Raw genomic sequence first — 19982 nt, forward strand, 5'->3', positions numbered from 1 at the left:
TTTCTCACTCTCTTGCCCTCCTCTCTCTCTCTCTCTCTCTCTCTCTCTCTCTCTCTCTCTCTCTCTCTCTCTCTCTCTCTCTCTCTCTCTCTCCCCCTCCCTCCCTCCCTCCCTCCCTCTCTTTTTCTCTCTCCCTACCCCCCCTCTCCATATATATGTCTTCATTTGCCAAGTCTTGCTAATTTTACATCCCCCACTTCTCTTAGATTCCCCTCTTCTTCCCTTCTAGAATAAAGATCTGAGTTCAAATTCGGCTTCAGACGGTGACCGGCTGTGTAACCTTGGACAAATTACTTTAGTGCTTAACAAATTGTTGTGTCCTTCCTTCTTGATGTCTCAAATCATTTCTTTTTCCAGTCCATCTTCCATGTAGCCTTCAAAATGTTACTCAAAAGCACAGTTCTCAGCATGTCACTCCTTTGCTCAAGAAGCTTCAGTGGCCTCCCAGTGTTTAGGATGAAATTTATATTCCCAATTTGGCATTTAAAACTAGTCAAAATATGGTTCCAACCTGCTTTTCAAGAAAAATCATATATTACTTTCTTCCTGGTACCATAGCTCTGTCAAACACAGAATGTCCTCTCCATCCCCAATGGCACGGGTTGTCTCATTTATCTAGAATTTAGTCTTTATCTCAAACCTCTTAGAATTCTGGCTACCTTAAAAGCATAGCTCATGTACTATATCCGGAATGAAACCTTTCCTGGAACACACTATTTCTTCTTCTCACTTCTCCTTGAAGTACTAGTGCCTCTCCCTTTTCATTCTTCTCTATAATTACCTTGTGTTTATTTTGGTTATGTGCATACACCTGCTTATCTTTGTTATCTTCCTTTGTATGGATTTTGTATGCCCTGATGTGTATTTATTCCACATATATACATAACACACACACACATACACACATATGTCTCCTACCTGTGGTAGTGAGAGATTTCATTATCTTATTTTTTAATAGTATAAGCTTTGATGTAATGTTCATGTATTCATTTAAAATGGTATATGGGATATAGTATAGGTACTGGTTTAAACCTCATTTCTACCAGACTACTTTCCTAGGTATTTTTATTACATAGGGAATTTTTCTAAGTAATTTGTTTTCTGAATTAATGAATTCCATTGTTTCTAATTCTCCCTTGTCTCATCTGTTTTGTTCAGCATTCTCAATTTTTTAGCCAATATGTTAATTTTAATGATTTGGAAGTGCTATTCTTTGTCCCCACCTCTTTTTCATAATTTTCCTTGATATTTTAGATCTTTTATTTTTCCAGGTGAATTTTGATATTGAGTTCCATAAAGCATCCCTTTGATATTTTGATAGGTATAATGTTAAAAGTATAAATTAATTTTGGTAGTATTGGGAGAGCGCAGCCATGGGCACTGATATTTCTCTAGCCATGTAAGTTCTTTTATTTCTGTAAGTTCGGAACACTTTATAATAGAATATAGTCAATTTGCTAAATTGATCCCTAGTTATGTATTTTATACTTATTTGGAATGGGATTTCCCATTCTACTTTTGCCTCTTAGATTTATAGAAATGCTGTTGTTTTTTGAAGGTTTATTTTATACCCCAACTTTGAGGAAATTTACTTGTCTCAGTATTTTTGCTGATTCCCTAGATTTTCTTAAGTCATCCATCTTTCCCTGTCATAATGCCTTTAAATGTTTTTCTTTTGTCTTATTGTTATTACTCGAAGTTTTAGAACTACATTTAAAAAAACAAAAGAATGTTTTATTCCCATATTTTTTAGGAAAGTTTTAGTGTATCCCCATTGCATGTGATGCCTGACTTTAGGTTTTAGGTAATTCCTTATGATATCAGTAAAGGGGCCTTCTGTACCTATACTTTGTAGATTTTTTTGGTTTAAATGAATGTTGTGCCTTGTCTGGGGCTTTTTCCACATCCATTAAGATAATCATTTTGGATGTTTTTGTTTTTAATATGATTAATTATATTGATTGTTTTACTCTTGTTGAACCATTCTTGTTGCACCCTGGATGTCCTTTGCATTTACTTTGTATAGATTTCACATATACTAGTATGTATATATTTTGTTTCTTCCAATAGAATGTAATTCCTTGAGGGTAGGAATGTTTGGTTTTTGCCTTTGTTTCCCTAGAGCCAAGTATAATGAATAGCATATGGTAGGCATTTTGTGAAAAGATAGGCCTATCAAAAAGGTAAGGGAGATAGTAAGAGAATGCTTCGCTGCCCTTAATGATTTCAAGTCAGTAGGCCTAGACAAACTGTATCCTAGAGTACATTAACTCAGTTATCTTGAAAAGGTAGGTTATAGGCCTGGAGAAGATATCCATCCTGATTTTCACAAAAAGGAAAGTGAATGTAGGCTGCCAGTAAGCTTGACCTTTATTCCCAGCAAAATTCTATAATATATTATTAAAGGAATAGCTAAAGAACGTGTAGAAAAGGAATTGGTCACAAATCACCAGGCAGCAAGAACAAGTCATGCCAGATTAATCCCATTTCATTTTTTGACAGGGTTTCCAGTTTGTGAAAATATTTGGTTATAGTTTATATATCATCTTGATAGTCTCTCATTCTTATGGTGGCATAGTAGATAATTCACTGGGCCTACAGTCAGGAACATTTATCTTTCTGAGCTCAAATGTGGCCTCATCACTAGCTTTATGATCTTAGGCGAGTCACTTTACCCTGTTAGATTCAGTTTCTACATCTGAAAATGAGCTGGAGAAGGAAATGGCAAACCACTCCACTATTTTTGCCAAGAAAACTGCAAATGGTATCACAAAGAGTTGGATAGGACTGAAAAATGACTGAATTGTTGCCGCAGCAACAATTCTTTTTTTTTTTTTTATAAATTTTTTGACAGTATATATGCATGAGTAATTTTTTTTTATAACATTATCCCGTGTATTCATTTTTCCAAATTATCCCCTCCCTCTACTCCTCCCCTAGATGACAGGCAATCCCATACATTTTACATGTGTTACAATATAACCTAGATACAATATATGTGTGTAAATACCATTTTCTTGTTGCACATTAAGTATTAGATTCCGAAGGTATAAGTAACTTGGGTAGATAGACAGTAGTGCTAACAATTTACATTCACTTCCCAGTGTTCCTTCTCTGGGTGTAATTGTTTCTGTCCATCATTGATCAACTGGAAGTGAGTTGGATCTTCTTTATGTTGAAGATATCCACTTCCATCAGAATACATCTTCATACAACATTGAAGTGTACAGCGATCTTCTGGTTCTATTCATTTCACTCAGCATCAGTTGATGTAAGTCTCTCCAAGCCTCTCTGTATTCCTCCTGCTGGTCATTTCTTACACAGCAATAATATTCCATAACCTTCATATACCATAATTTACCCAACCATTCTCCAATTGATGGACATCCATTCATCTTCCAATTTCTAGCCACTATGAAAAGAGAGCAGCTACAATTCTTCGGATAAGATGGATAGGAGTGGACCATGAAATAATTAAGCAAATTCAGAACTAATTGAATGCCAAAACCCCAAAGTAATAAATTTCTGGTCATTGTCAGTTTGGATATCTGTGTCTTTTGAGTGCCTCAGGAATAAATGTGCTGGCCATGTCTTGTTTAACATTTTTTTCAGTGATTTGGATGAAGGCATAAATGTCATTCATGTATTTAAAAATGTCAAAAAGGAGAGACAGCTAACAAATCGAATAGTGGTTATTTAAAAAGCTATTAACAGTCTAGATAAAGCACTGGGTTGCTCTGATAAGATGAAATTTAATTGGGAAAGATGTAGTGTTTTACAGTTGGATTTAAAATATCAACTTTATAAGCACAGGATAGAGGAGATATGGCTAGATAACAGTTTATCTGAAAAGGATTTGAGGTTTTAGCAAACTCAGTATAAATTTAACTCAGTAATATGAAGAAGAAAAAAAGCTATAGACTCATTCAGACATAGCCATAATACTGGAGAAGTAATAGTTCAAACCAATTTAAATTTGGAATATTGTGTTCAATCCTGGTAACACATTTTAAAAAGAACATTAATGAACTTAAAATACCTAGAGGATAATGACCAGGATGACAGGGCTTTCCGATGTGCCATATGCGCATTACTTGAAGGAAATGGGAATATTTGGCCAGGAGAAAAGAAGACATGGGAAATATTATTCCTGTCTTCAGGTGTTTGAAAGGTTGTCATAAGGAAGAGAAATTATGCTTGTATTGTGGTATAGAAGGTATAGGTACAAAAAGGCACATTTACATTTAAAATAAGAAAAACTTAATAATGAACTAAATCCAGGTGGAATGAGCTGCCTGAAGAGATCATATTTTCTTCCTCAGTAGAAACTTGGATGGGCACTGTTTGTGGAGCAGTTTGGGTCAGATTTGGGTTGTACTATATAGCATCTGATATCCTGTGAAATCACCATTATAGTTCAGATTTAGGGATAAGAAGGGGGAATTATGGCCTATATTTAAATCACTGTGGCAATCCACTAATATGAAACATTGTAAACTAGACTTGTAGGAATCCAGAATTTTTTAGAGTAGAAATATGAATCCCAGCATCATATACTTCTCACTCTTACCTCCAGCATAAACCCTTAGCCCTTTATTTTCTGGAATTCATTTAAACCTGTGTTGTATCACACATATTTGTTTGAGTCCTTTCCTAAAATAAGAATAGTATATTTCCGAGATGTCGAAACTCTTGTGTGCAATGAAAGTTAGCTCTGTAGTAAGATTGTGCATTGTGGAGAGAAGTAGTGTGAAGAGCCTTCATTTTTTCTGAATATTCTGAGAAATACTGCAAATACAACATTGTCTCAGTTATATAACTGAACAAGTCGCTTGACTTCTCTCAATTTCCTCATCTATAAAACAGGAATCTTATAGCCTTCTTTACAGGGTTGTTGTGAAGGTAATTGAGATTTTGATCAGTGAGATCAAATGAAAGCACTTTGCAAATCTTAGAACACTATATAGCCAGATACTTTATCATTATTATTGATATCGTAGTAGAAGGTAGCTCAGCAGCAACTCAGGCTATTAAATTTTTTGATGGTTTTTGGATTTTTAAAAGACATTTGCCTTGTTGAATCTGTTTTCACTGTCTTCATTTCTTGAAGTTGAATGCCTCCCAATAATATTTAATCTTGAAGCTTCTTTCATTGCTGTCTGAGCAAGGGGTTCAAAAGATGGAAGAATAAGGGAGATATTGTTTTTGAATGCTTGGTCCATCTTGGGTTTCAATTTAACTTAAAGTTTGATTTATGTCAATTTTTTGGTATTAAATTGTAAGTTTGTAACTTCAAAAATATTTATGATTGTCCTATACAGTATTTTATAGTTGGAGATAAAAGAAAACCTCAAGAGTTACTAGTTCCCATAACTGACAATGAAACCCTTTAGACTTGATGGTTTTTCAGTGATGAGAGAAAAATCCTTATCTATCAAGACAGCCCATTATATTTTTGGATAGCTGTAATTATTAAGAGATTTTTTTCATACATTTAGCTGAAGGCTGATTCACTTCTATACATGCTTCCAGTTCTGCTATTTTAGATCAAGGGGAACAAATTAAATAAACAAAATTTCTGTCAAATCAGTAATTTTGAATAGGTCTTCGAATACCTAAAAACCGTATTGATATATATCTCTTTGTGTATCTCATGCTGGATCACCATTCCTGATCTTGTTTTTCAGTTCCTTGGCAAAATGTGATGTTCATAATTAAACATAAACCATTTGATGTTATTAGTCAGGTCAGAGTAAAAAAAACTATTTCCATTGTTTAGGACATTAATACTTTATTAATGTAGTTTAAGATTTTGATATCCTTTTTGGCTACCTGTTCCCTAGGTTTTTAAAAAATAATAATAATAACTATTTTTCAAATTACATTGCAAAGAGTTTTCAATATTCACCCTTACAAAACCTTGTGTTCCAAATTTTTCTCCCTCCTCCTCCTCCTCCCCTAGACAGCAAGTAATCCAATATAAGTTAAACAACTTCAATTCTTTTTTTAATAGCTTTTTATTTTCAAAATGCATGCAACGATAATTTTTAAGCACTTACTCTTGCAAAACCTTGTATTCCAAATTTTTTCTACCTCCCTCCCCAAAACAGCAAGTAATCCAGGTTAAACATGTGCAGTTCTTCTAAACATATTTCCACATTTATCTTGTTGCACAAGGACAAAATCAGATCAAAAAGGAAAAAAAGTTAAGGGAAAAAATGCAAGCAAACAATAATAAAAAAAGGTGAAAACACTGTGTTGTGATCCACATTCAGTCTCCATAGTCCTCTTTCTGGATGCAGTTGGCTCTCCCCATTATAAGTTTATTGGAATTGGCCTGAATCACCTTATTGTTGAAAATGTCTATCACAGTTGATTATCACATAATCTTCTTATTGCTATGTACAATGTTCTCTTGATGCTACTAACTTCACTTAGCATTAGTTCTTGTAAGTCTCTCCAGGCCTCTCTAAAATCATCCTGCTGAGCATTTCTTATAGAACAATAATATCCCATTACATTTATATACCATAATTTATTCAGCCATTCCCCAACTGATGGACATCCATTCAATTTCCAGTTTCTTGCCACTGAAAAAGGCTTGTGTCAAACATTTTTGCACACATGGGTCTTTTTCCTTTTTTTATGAACTCTTTGGGACATAGACCCAATAGAGATGCTACTGGATCAAAAGATATGTACAGTTTTATAGCCCTTTAGGCATAGTTCTAAATTGTTTTCCAGAATAATTGGATAATTTCGCAACTCTACCAACAGTGTATTAGTGTTCCAGCTTCCCAATATCAAATAACAAAATATCCCAATATCAAAAAACAAAATAAATGTTGTTGTACAACATTTACCATTATCTTTACTTTTCATCTTAGTCAATTTGAGAGCTGTGACATGGTACCTCATAGTTGTCTTAATTTCATTTCTCTAACCAATGATGATTTAGAGCATTTTTTCATGACTAGAAATGGCTTTAATTTCTTGATCTAAAAATTGTCTGTTCCTATCCTTGAACCAATTACCAGCTGGAAAATGGCCTGTAGTCTTATAAATTTGAGCCAATTATCTATATATTTTAGAAATGAGGCTTTTTATCAGAGCCTTTGGATATAAAATTCCCCCCCCCCCCCCCCCCCGCAGTTTTCTGCTTCCCTTCTAATCTTGGCTGCATTGATTTTGTTGCACAAAACCTTTAATATAATCAAAATTTGGATTTTTTTATGTGAAGTTTTGTTTAACCATTCTTCCCTTACCTCCTACTCATGCATTTGTTTTTTTGAACCCAAATATAGGATTTTATGGTTGTTCCTATTGAATTTCATTTTAATAGATTCTCTTAGAACATAATTCATCAATTTCCTTAAAGGGATTGGACTTTATAACAGCAGTGTCTTATATATTATGTTTATACCCTTTTACCAAAGACAGAAAGACACACCCACTCCAGAGTATTCATTGCACTTTTTTGTAGTATCAAGAAATAGGTAACAAAATGGATATAGATTGAGTCATGACTGAACAAGCTTAATGACAGTGTCATCAAACATTGTATAGTAAGGAATGATGAATTCAGAAAAACCTGCAGAGATTTGTTTTAATTGATGCAGTGAAATAAGTGAATCGTTAGAGAAATACATATAAAATGACTACAACAAAATAAATGAACAAAAGAAGAAAGCAAACTCTGGGTGACTGAAAAATCGGTAATGGTCCTGGAATACAGATATTCAAACATCCATTCTCTTCACAGCTAGCTAACAGGTGCCGTGTTAAACATTTTACTGTTATTATGTCAATTGATCTTCACTACAGACCTGGAAGATAGGTGCTATTATTACCCTTATTTTACTGATGAGGAAATTGAGACAAATGGGTTAAGTGACTTGCCTGGTGACAGGGTTCTCTTTGGCATTGAAGCAGGGGGCTCTGAGGGCAGAATGTTGTATGTAAATTCAGACATCTCTGGATAGTAGCTTTTGGATAACTGTCTTTAATCACTCCTAGGAGGGTTAAATATCCAAATTGTAGGGGAAAATATACTCAGCAGTGACTTGATGCTAAAACAAAAGACATCAATGAAACTTATTTGAAAATAAAAAGTAAATATAAGTAAAATAACTTTGCAAATATTTTTAGTTTTCCATACCTCCAAATATAATTTCTCTAGTCTATGCACTCAAACCCACATGTTTTTCTCTCCACATGTTGTAATGTTTTTGATGTTCTTTTTTTGTCTTGTCTTTTTTTTTACAAGTCCTATGGATCCATTTTCAGGGATGCTTTGGAGGCAAACATGTTTCATTTTTTCAGCAGTGGGCAAGATGTAGAGTTGGATAGATGTGTCCAACTTCTATGCTTTGGGTTATAGGAATGATAATAGTTTATTTTATTTTTGTTAACAATTTACTTTTTAAAATATTTTATTTTTTTCAATTATCAAAAGTCTGCCCATCTCACCTCTGACTTTTTGCCCCAAGAAAAACAAAACTGTTACAAACATAATCGATCTAAACAAATTTCTGCATTAGTCCTGCCCAAAATATTATTTGTTTATTCTGCATGAGTCCTTCACTTCTCTCAGTTGGTAGGTAGCATATTTTATTCCTTTGGAATCACAGTTGGTCATTACACTGATAAGAATTCCTAATTCTTTGGAAGTTTTTCCATTTACCATTGTCCTTTACAAATTGTTTGGTTCATATTGTTCACCTTACTTTGCATCCATTCATGCAAATCTTCCCAGGTTTCTCTGAAAATATCACCTTCATCTGTTTCTCATAATTTATTCTTTCCTTCCATATAAAAGTTTCCATGTTCCTGTTTCCTCCCCTGACAGAAACATATTCAGGAGTAACTTTCTCAATACAATAAACAGTTGACCAATTTGAAAAGCAGAAAAGATTCCCTTCCTCTTTTCCCTCACAAAATGATTATAGATCCTAAAGTATCCGCTGCTCTTGTGGAAATGGAGCCAATGGCTAAGAAAACAAGAGCAAGATAAGAGTTCCTGGATGATTTTTAAATGATGACAAACTGGATAATCCAAAAATCTAATTGCAATCATTAGTCTGAACCTTTTTCCCTTCCAACCTTTTACTTAGGACTGTTAACACTTCATCCTGGTTTGTCCTCTAGAAGTACTTGAAGACAGTATAATTGCCAGATGACAGGCCCCAGGAGCTGGAGCAGCTGCAACAAGGAACCTGAATAGTCCTCAAACTAGAGGTGTTCCCCACCTTCCTACTCCAGAGCTGGCTGTAAATGAAGCTTTGTTTTATTTTGTTTTAATCAAATGATATAATAAATGTAAAGTGCTTTGTAAATCTTAATATACAATATGTTGTTAACTGCTGCTATTATTACTTTTTTAAGCACTCTTAGTGTAACACCTTCTATTTTACAAGAATATTTTAGAAATTTCTGGTCATCTAAAGGTTAGCCATTCCTCAAATCCCTTCCAAGTAAAGAATGAACTTTTTTATGATGCTTGGGCCCTTTTGCTTCTGTTGTCAACTACTATATCTTGAATTTTCCTGTCTGAATTGCTCCTGGTTTTTTTATCATTAGGAACCCAAAGAAATAGGTACCTGGATAAGTTTGTGTGTTGATTTTGTTCCTCATTTGGCGTTAAATATTTTGGGGGATTGTGATTTTTTTTTTTTTTTTTTTTTTTTTGTCTTCCAATGCTTTTTTTAAAATATTCAGCTAATTATTTTCTCTTCATTTTCTGTCTCACAGGGATCCTAAAGGGTCTCTTAGATCCTAAAATCTGATAGGTCTCTGGTCTGTGACCTCAAATAGAGAAAAAAATTGCATCTATCTTTTTACTTGCTTTAGCATTTTCTCCAATTACTTAAAAATGTTATTCTAAGAAGGCAGACTGCTTTCGGTGACACAAAATAAAACTTGAGAAACAGCCCTGCATATCACTTTGTGCATTTTGATTTTACTTAGGAAAAGAACTTTTTTCTGAGGACATAGCCCTCTTAGGATTTCCTTTTTGTACATCTTCGTTTTCTGCTTCTAAAGATCTAGGCTGAAAGCCTCTTTTCTCTGACTCGATGCCTCTTAATGTGTGTCTCCCTCTCCTGTCATTTATTATTTAGCTCTGTAAAATGTTTTGAGTTCAGTCTGTGTGAAGGATAAATCGGGAGGCAGACGACAGACTGTGAATGCAATGCCTAGACACATGATCTGCTTGACAAGCAATGCAGTTACAAATGGGTTGTGAGTTAAATTTCAGTGAGTGGCAGCACCATTATTCATCAGGATTTCACCCTCTGTTTCAGTCTGTTTATACCACAGAAATATGTTGTGTTGGGATATTTTTTGAAAAGGATGGATGGGAATCAGTTTGACTTGTAATTAGTTTTATTTTAAATATTAGAAGCAACAAGCATTTCTTCAGCTACATCAGAAGACATAGAGTGGGGGGGGGAGAAATTGAGAACATAAATTGGCTGTTAGCTGTAACTTTCTCAAAGTGCAGTGTCTCCTATTTGTTTAATTACAATTAAATAGAGAAATTAGGAAGGGAGAGGTAAGAATGAGAGAATGATTTAAGAGTAATTGTTAACATTCATTAAAGATCTTGTGGTTATGATCTCCTTTTATGACAGTAAATAAGTGGCCAAGTGGAAAGGAATCAGTAAATTAATCAGATGGATTCAGTAGCTGCTTGATTTTGATTTTTGAGTCATTCAAGTATGTACCTACGTACATTTTTATGATTTCTCTCACAGGTTGTTTTTTGTTTTTGCTTTTGGTAACAAAACATATTTTTCCATTTTCTATTAAAAAAATGTTGAAAAAGTTTGGTTCTTTTTGACCAGAGGTTCTTAATCTTTTTTTTCCCCCCTGTTATGGACTCCTTTGGCTTTCTGGTAAGATTTATAAATCCCTTCTTAGAATGATAGTGTTTTTAAATAATTGAAGGAAATGCTAAATTTCCATTAAAGTGAAAATAAAGATTTCTTTTTCCTATTCAAGGAACTATGCTTTCCTAAAATCTATTCATGGACTCTAGATTTAGAACTCCTGTTCTAACTGGAAAGAAACCATATTTCAGATTTCCCAAAGGGTATCTCCCCCCCCCCCCACGCAACCTGTATTCTATTAATTATTCCATTGTGATAATTGGTTTTCAGAACTTTTGAAAAACGTAAGACTTCTCTATCTTCTATAATATATCTCACTTGGTTTTTGTTCTAGGACCTCAAATCACTTCCTTAAACTGAGGCTGTTCCCATTCCACTGCTAGAGAAACAGATCCTCTCTGCTTTCTTCCCAGACCCTACCCTTCCAAAAAGTGAGCAGATATCTCTAAATTTTAGAATCAAGCTAAAGGTTGAAGAATCCTGACTTCTGGTACTCTGTTCAGTGCTTCTGCTTAAACTTTTATTGCATGCTGTTTATATTCCCCTGTCTAGAGTAAGTAACAGGACTGCCTAGTTGAAATACAGGAACACTAGCCATTTGATACTAGTGTTGAGCATAGAAATTCTAGGACAGGGGAGTCAAATTGAACTCCTGTAAGCATCAGCAATAAGGATTTTTCTTTTCCTCCAGAGACGATAACTACTTTCTAAAATTGGTTTTGGTCTTTACATTTATTTTTCACATCCATGTTATGGTTCCAGAAAGTGTTAAAATCCTCACATGTTTAAAACAAACAAACCAGAAAACCCTCTTGTCCTGAGGCTGTGTGAAGAAGAATGAAGCTCTCATTCTCCTAGTACCCAATCATCAGCTTGAGCTAGCTGCTCCTAGGAACAGAATTTATTGAAGCAATTTATCCTGGCTAAATGTGGTATAAATCTGTGTACACGTATGTACATACAGGCACTATTCCATTACAGCAATGGTATGGCATTGGTTTCCCTCAGAGTTAGACCCTGTTCCTATCACACTGAAAGATGACCAAGAAACCATTTCTATTTCTTCTGGCACCCCACATTTTAAAGCTATTTGTTGTGTGATTTACTGACCAGACAGCCCAAAAGCCTGGTTTCCCCCAGAGTCGGTTTTAAGAGAGTAAGAGAGATGTTACTCAGCTATCCTCTGATATGTAGACTGAGCTTCCTGGTCAGGAAACTGACAAATGTTGAACTTACATGAACCTTCCTGAGTTCGATGTGACATTCTGCTTCTGCCTCGAATTAAAAATTTGAAACCTAGTTGTCCTGTGACCCTTCTTATATACATATGTAATTCTAGGTATAGTTCTTTCTTTCCTTTCCTTTGTACTTTTCTCATCCCTCCTCCCCTCTTTTGCTTCCTTTTTTCCTAAATTCTGTTTTCTTGTCTTTCTCTTTCGTGGGAATATCCCTGAATACTTATTTTGAGATCTTACTCTAATATATTTCTTGTTCTTTTTTGCTTCTTCTTTCAAAATATTTTTTATCCTTTTCAAATCTATTCTAGTAGAAGTTATCCTCCAGCTTCAGTCTATCTTCACCTCAGTTATTTAGTTCTTAGCTAGAATATAAGAAACATCAACAACATTTTAGAATTAGATTTGCTGCTCTTTGGCAGTTTGGGAATTTCAACCAACTTTTCAAGGCTCAATTTGAATACTTTTTTAAAGGAAAGAGAGAAGCAGAAACTCATATTAGCTATGTTAGCTTCTTCTAAGGAGCAGAGGGGACATTGGTGATTCCTTTTAGGGCCATTTTGGTTCTCCCCTGCAGCAGTGCACATCTGTTGGCTTCAGCAGAGCCGCCCAGGAACTCTGGCCAGGAGCAGCACAAACAGCCGGAACATATTTGCCCAGTAAACCCCCAAAGAAATGACATTTGTTTTATTGCTGCTTTTTAAAACCTAGCCATAAATAGAATGGGGGTGGGGGTGGTACAGATATTGCTTGATTTGACATAGACAATTGGTAGGGGGAGAGGGAGGCTCCCAGTGGGGAGGAAAGGTTTTTGTTTTTATTTTTGTATTAATGAAAATAATTTCCCACGCAACCCAATAGGATGGGTGCTTTGTTTTCCTTGGCAATAATCTGGGATAAATGGCCCTTGCCAACAGCCTCGTAGTTTATACACCGGGGAGCCAGATTATGGCCTTGTAAAATGGAGCACCCCTCCTATAATCCCTTAATTAATTAAATGACAAATCTTGGTCTTCTCCAGGTCAGAAATATGGCTTGTGCATCAGGCACTCAGTGGATTTATCGACATGGGAAACTGCACTGGCTGTAATTCAGCAGGCTGGGGGGTGGGGTGGGAGAGAGATTGAGTGTGTGTGAGTGTGGGGTGATGCTCTATATTTGAAAGGGGAAATTTTTTTAAAAGGCTTAAAATTCTTTGGCCATTTTAACCTACATTTTCCTAATCACCAGTTTCACTTGAGGCACCTAACACATGCCACATGTCTAGCAGGTTCTGGGGCCCCTCAAAAGTAGCCTGTGTTTGATAGATTACATTCCTAGTTACAACACCTGCTTCTGGGCTTGATATTTTTGTAATACTTTTTTTTGTGCCCCAGTGTATTTAAAATAACTTTTCCCCCCTCCTTCCCCCTCCCCAGCTCCGCTCAGCTATATGAAATATGGGAGACGACAGACCGTTTGTGTGCAATGCCCCGGGCTGTGGACAGGTACGTTTACAATATACTTTATTGTGAATGTCTCGTTGTGAATCAAAGTGGCTGTTTTATCACTAAGGCAAAGAGTTTAAAGCCGGTATTTTACGTGATCACTGGAGGTAATCAGATCAGAGGATTTGCAGTGTGTAAATCCAAGTTATGAGGAAGTGTAGGCACTCTACTGTAATGAAATCTGCCTTGCTTTCTTCCATATTATTATTCTACTGGTGTTTGTTTCCCAACACAAGGCAGGGGAAAAAACATTGTCCTCCCTTTAAGCTTCTGAGACTGCCCATCTGAATACAAAGAGAGTTTGGAAATTTCAAAGACATTTTTTCCCTCTACCCCTTAGGAGATACATAAGACCACCTAGCTGAGGCAGCTGAGAATGCTGCTGTGTGCCCCAAAATACTAATGTCTATTTTGAACTCAGTAAATATGGGGTGGGGGGGGAGAAGGGGGAAGACAATGACTTTTTTTTGCATAAGCTTGAAATGAGCCATTAGTGAAAGACATCTAGCACAGCCATCAAGGATTTGTATATATAAATACACAAGTATTTTGTGTGTGTACATACATACATACACATTATATACTGCCTACAGAATCCTTCTGCCAAACCCAGAATACATTTTGTGTAGGCTTCTATTTACCACATAATAATGTAAACATGTCTAAATTATGATGTTCTGATCTATGCCTTTTTTTTTTTTTTTTTTTTTTTTTTTTAAGTTTTAGGTTTATAGTACTTCTATTCTAAGAGCATATTTTTTGGTATTTGTTTTCTTTATTTTTTTCCCTCTACTTCTCTCATGTACCACAAAAAGATAAGGAAAGAAACAAACAAACAAAAAAAACTATATCCCTTCTTATATGTTCTAGCTCCATTAAGTAATACATATATGAAGGAAAACCAAGTTCTAGCCATGTAAATGTGAATCTGGGATATCTACAGAAGTTGAAGAACATTTAAGTCATTTAGGGAGGGGAGCAAGTAATGGGGAATTTTCCAAAGTTTCACAGAATTCACAAACTTTTCTTTTACTGTTCTATTGAATATATCAGTATTGATCCCTTTCCTTGAAAAAGCCATCAATTCAGACTTTTTGGGGCATTGTTTTCCATGACACTTTATCTTTAGTTTTTATAAAAAAAAAAAATGTTCTCTGAGGGACCTTTCAGCTCTAGAGTCTACAATTCAATAGGAAAACATTTCAGTTTGTTTCATGGAAATTAATTCTATAACAAATGCTTCATTCATAAAGCAAGAAATACCTCTAATGATCTCAGGCTCTATTGAGTTCCTTGTAACCTTTTCTCAGAGAACAAAAGTTTAACATGGTCAAGTATTGTGATACTTCTTAATAACAGGTTATAATGGTGTAGAGAAATTCTAAAGATATAATGATGTAGAGAAACTGTTTTCTTTTATACCCTACTTAAAAATAATGTTAACTTAGATTTATGTAGCATTTCAAAGTTTGCTGAGCCTTTTTACATCTAGTATCTCATTTGACACTCTGGAAGATAGTATAAATTTTGTTATCCCCTTTCATAGATGAGCCCTAAGGAAGATATGTGACTTGCCTGTTGATCATAAGTAATACCCTTGATTCCATTTGGGTCTAATTGTTATAACACGGTTAGAACATGTACCAAATTATATATGAATTTGATTTATTTTTCCTCTTTTGCTTTGTATTTAAATTTTATCTCTTTTGGACTGCAAGTTCATTTTCACGGCTTTAATACCTCATGATTTATATTAAATTTGGAACAGAGATTTGTCTTGGTTTTTTTCAAAATTAGGAAGAGGATGGAGGCTTCAAACTCCATAATAGTTATCTAGGTGGCATTCTTGGCAAAATTCTAGAGCACATTTTTAACAATATGATTTGTGACCTAGAAAGTAGAGATGATGATTAAGGAACAGCATAAGTTGTACCTTTTCACTAATTTTTGATAAGTTCATTAGACTAGATTAGGAGATTGCTGTGGACACAGTTTTCCTGGATTTTAAACAAGCACCTGACAAAGAAATTATTCTTATAAATGATATAGAGAGATGTAGCCTAAATTATAATACAGCTAGGGGAAATTAGAGCTGCTTGAATGATTGGGCCCAAAGAATAGTGATTAATGAAATGAATGTCAACCTGGAAGAAGGTCACTGTCCCTTAGATCTGTCCTGGGCCTGTTCTGCTTATCATTTCTGTCAGTATTTTAGAGTGAAGATATGCTTATCAAATTTGCAGGTTAAGGTGAGAGAGATGGTTAAGACAGTGGATGTCAAAATATTGGACCAAATGATAAGATAAAGGAAGCAATAGCATATGACTCCTAAATTTATATACTCGTAATTCCTTGTAAACGCCAATCTTTCATCAATTACCTCCTGGGGCTCTCCTGAAAATTCAAACTTTCCTTATCTAATACACTTTTGGACTATTTTCTCCTCCAATTCCAAACTACCTCAAAATCTGACTCATCGCATCCTCTCCAGAGCATCAGGTTTACAACATCCAGTCTTGAAGTCATCTTCACTTGCCCCTTTTCCCTCAGATTGTATTTAATCAGTTCCTAAATCTTCCCCCCCCAGCCTTCTGCCTTAATAACTTTTGTACTTTCCCCTTCTTTTCATTCACATAGCTACCATCTTTTTCACCTCTCCTCTGGACTAGGATTTAAAATTGTTCTTCTAGTCTTGACAGAATAATCTTCCTAAAGCATAAGTTTGACCATGTCATTCCTTCATAAGAACTTTTAATGGCTTTGAAGTTGCCTCTGTAACAATATACAGACTCCTCAGCTTGGTGTCTAAAACCCTTCTCAATCTGGCTTTAGCTTCCTTTTCCATGCTTACAACATATTCTCACTCACTCAGGTTTCCCGCCAAATTGGCCTACATATAGCTCCTCAAATGACACCCCATCTTTTATTGTACATAGGCTATGCCTCATTCCAGGAATGAACTTTTCCTTAACTTCTTCCTTTTGGATTTCCTAGCTTATTTCAAGGCTAGCTAATTTGCTTTTTCCCTTAGTTGTTACTTCTCTCTTCTCTCTCTTGGAATTATCATTTGGAAGATAGTATAGTACAGTGAATAAAGTGCTAGAGCTGGAGTCATGAAGACCTTTGTTCATATCCTATCTCTGATGTTTATTCACAATGTGATTCTGGGCATAGTGACCTCTTTTAGCCTCAGTTTCTTTATCTGTAATTATAATTGTGCCTCACAATGCTATTATGAAATTCAAATGAGATAATGGATGTAAAGTGTTTAAATGCTAGTTTAACTTAATGCCAGTTATTGTTAATAGCATGGATATATTTCTTGGATTACATGTTATATTTCCCTATTAGAATGTAAATCCCTTAAGAGCAAGGACTGATTTTCAGTATATCCTTGTACTTCAGGCACAAGCATACATACAATGTGTTTGTGTAGTACACAGTGCTTTGAACATTTTTCTTTCTTTGTTTTTACATCTGGACCTGTGTCACTATTAGTCATATATAGGTTTACAAAACCAGTCTATGTCTGAGTCAGGAGGCTCCCTCCATTTAATATTCTTTTGCACACAGGAGAGGATTAATCAGTATTTATTGGATTTGATTCGTGAATTCTACATTTCCCATAACCAGAATTTTGTGTTCTATTCCTGCTATTCTATAAATTCTCACAGAGTGGCCCCTGGGCCTAGAATGCATTCTTTACTCATTTTCACATCTCAGAATTTTTGCCTTCTTTCAGAACTTCTTCAGGTCTTCCATGCTCTATGTGCCCTTCCCTGGTATCCCCAGTTCCTGGTACCCTTGCCTTCCTTGGATTACTTTATATTCTGTTTTTCGGTATACATTCTATGAACTAGAGTAGAATAGAATGTCTTTGTGAATCAGGACTATTTCTTTGTATCTCCTACTCATTGCCTTTCATATAATAAGCATTTACTAAATATCTATCCAAGTGAGGTAGAAGTTTCAGTCTGCTGTGTAATTAATATGTCCTCCAAAAAAGCTCAGGAGATGATGGCTTGAACTATAGCGGGACAATGTCAGTCATGTAGGGACTAGTGGTTTCTTTTCTGAGTTTTGCATTTTAGAAAAGACAGGGATAGATTGAAATAGATCAGTGGAAGGTGACCAGGGTTAGAAGACAGGAGACCAAGGCACGTCTCAAGAACCAAGAAAATTTAGCTGTCTTGATAGAGGAAATTTGTGATTAAAAGAGCTGCCAAGGAGGACAGTCCCTTTACCGTTGCAGATTAATGCCTTTGAAACTTGGAATCTTAGAAAGTCAGCTGGGGACATGGAGCAGCCTATGACAGAGCAGGACTTAAATGCAGGTCTTCTGATATCTTGCCAGCTTTGGATAGCCATACAGTATATGTTTAACCACTCACAAACACCTTCCGTCCCATCGTTTCCTCCCACCACCACCCCCCAGTAATAAAAACAGAAACTAGGTATACAAAGCAAAGCATCATCCAGGCTTTTTGGAGGATTAATATAACTGCAAATATAATTGGTTTAGGCAAGAACCAGTTCTGGTTACTCATTTAGCATCAGTTCAAGTAAATCTTTCCAGGCTTTTCTGAAATCATCCTGTTCATCATTTCTTATAGAATAATAATATTCCATAACATTCATATACCATAAATTATTCAACCATTCTCCAACTGATAAATATCCCCACTCAGTTTCCAATTCTTTGCCACTACAAAAAGGGCTGCTACAAACATATTTGTATCTGTAGATCCTTTTCTCTATTTTATGATCTCTCTGGAATACAGACTTAATCAATCTGAGAGATGTGAATGGTTTTTCAGAGTTGTCTTAATTTGCATTTCTTTAATCAATTTAGATTTAGAGCCAAAAAAAATTTATTTTATTTTTTAAGAAAAAGAGTAGTACTGAAATTGAAATTAAAAAAAAAAAAAGAGTAGTACTGAAATTAATAGCCTAAAAATCTTTTTCTCTCAGAGACAAGAGATTTGTGGTATGGATAAAACAAAGGCACACTTTTATAGTTCCTCCTTCCTGTGTTGCTTTGACCTCCTACCTACCAGTAGTACCAAACTATTTAGTGCTTGCTCTTTCTATTTCACTGTATTATTGAATGAATGAATCAGTGAATCATTTTTTAAATGCTGGAGGTACAAACAGAAAAGTAAGTCCCTGCTCTCACATTCTAATGGGGGAGACAACCCAGTGGAAGTTTTCAGCTGCAAATCATATAGAGAGTTCCCATGCTCCTTAGAGTGCAGCAGCAAATCAGATAATCATGCCTCTTCTTTCATGCCATTTCCACATAGAAAGTGATACCAGTGTCAAGAACTTTCCTTTCTGGATCTTTGGTAGCTGTGGCAGTAACACCTGCAGGAGCAGTTGCCACACTACCTCTTGGGAGGGATTGCATCTCAGGATGATGGCTGTGAGTGCTAGGTTAGAATAGCATTGGTATTCCAAAGACTTGGGTTCAGGGTACTTGGCCATCTCTTTCAGTAGAGAACCAATCGGGTGGTTGGAAGAACACTGCTGTTCCCAAGGTTTTCAGGTATTAGGTTATCTCCATCAGATCTGAGGGGAGATGGTAGTCAAAGTGGTGGTGGTGCTAGTGGTAGTGATAGTGGACTTGCCTGGTCCAAGCTGCTTCCTGCTAGATTCAGGTAGGTTGGCTTGCCTGGGCCTGAGGGTGGCAATATAGTTGATGAGGATGGCTGACTTTTTTTCCTGAAGGAGTTGCTTCCCCAAATGATGGAGTGAAAGCTGAGTGCTATGAAGAAAGTATTTTGTGACTTTTAAAGAATTATGTGTTAGCTGCTATCACTAAAAAAGTAGCCTTTCCTTGTTACTCTCTCCTGTGTCGTTAATGTTCCACTGGTATTTTGATTGTCATATTTCATTAAAACTTCCAGCTTGGGTATAAAAAGTTTATTTTCCAATGATTGAGTGAGCATGGAAAACTAGAACAACTAATTAACCCTCTGTCCTCTGTTGCGTTCTGATTGCTCATTTCTTGGAAAAAGGATAGCAATGCTCCAAGGGATGTTAGGAAAATAAGTTGATTCATTCTTCTTTCAAAACTTCATCAACTTTATCTTTAGGTGAGAATATAGTTCCTTATGCAACCTCTCTTTTTGTTTCTTACAATTTTCTATAGGCTTACTTCCAGATATATAAAATCATGAAAATCTAGCAAAGAATAAAAGAAAACCAGATGTATGGCTCATACCGTAACTCTAAGACAGGGGTCACTTTGAAGCCATTTAACTGAATGTAGTCCATATTCTCTATTCCTATTTTTCCTATATAGCATAGCACAGAGACTACTTAAGCTTCAGGAGAAATAGTCTTTATGTTTAAATAGATTTAAAGCATTT

General features: G+C 35.5%; 1 protein-coding gene across 8 annotated transcripts in view; it reads left to right on the plus strand.

Moving 5' to 3' along the window:
* The window catches only part of LOC141544256 (cyclic AMP-dependent transcription factor ATF-7), an 87969-nt gene that overhangs the window by 8852 nt on the left and 59135 nt on the right, over positions 1-19982 (plus strand). For 6 of the 8 annotated variants that reach the window (XM_074270203.1, XM_074270205.1, XM_074270206.1 and 3 more), the window contains exon 2: positions 13543-13611. The exons of the other annotated variants lie outside the window; for them this stretch is intronic. In XM_074270203.1, coding sequence (XP_074126304.1) covers positions 13564-13611 — 48 coding nt within the window. In that variant the 5' untranslated portion in view covers positions 13543-13563. The remainder of the gene's footprint in view (positions 1-13542; positions 13612-19982) is intronic. 8 annotated transcript variants of the gene reach the window in all.

Source organism: Sminthopsis crassicaudata, chromosome 5, assembly GCF_048593235.1.
Source record: "Sminthopsis crassicaudata isolate SCR6 chromosome 5, ASM4859323v1, whole genome shotgun sequence".
In the NCBI taxonomy this organism is placed as follows: Eukaryota; Metazoa; Chordata; class Mammalia; order Dasyuromorphia; family Dasyuridae; genus Sminthopsis; species Sminthopsis crassicaudata.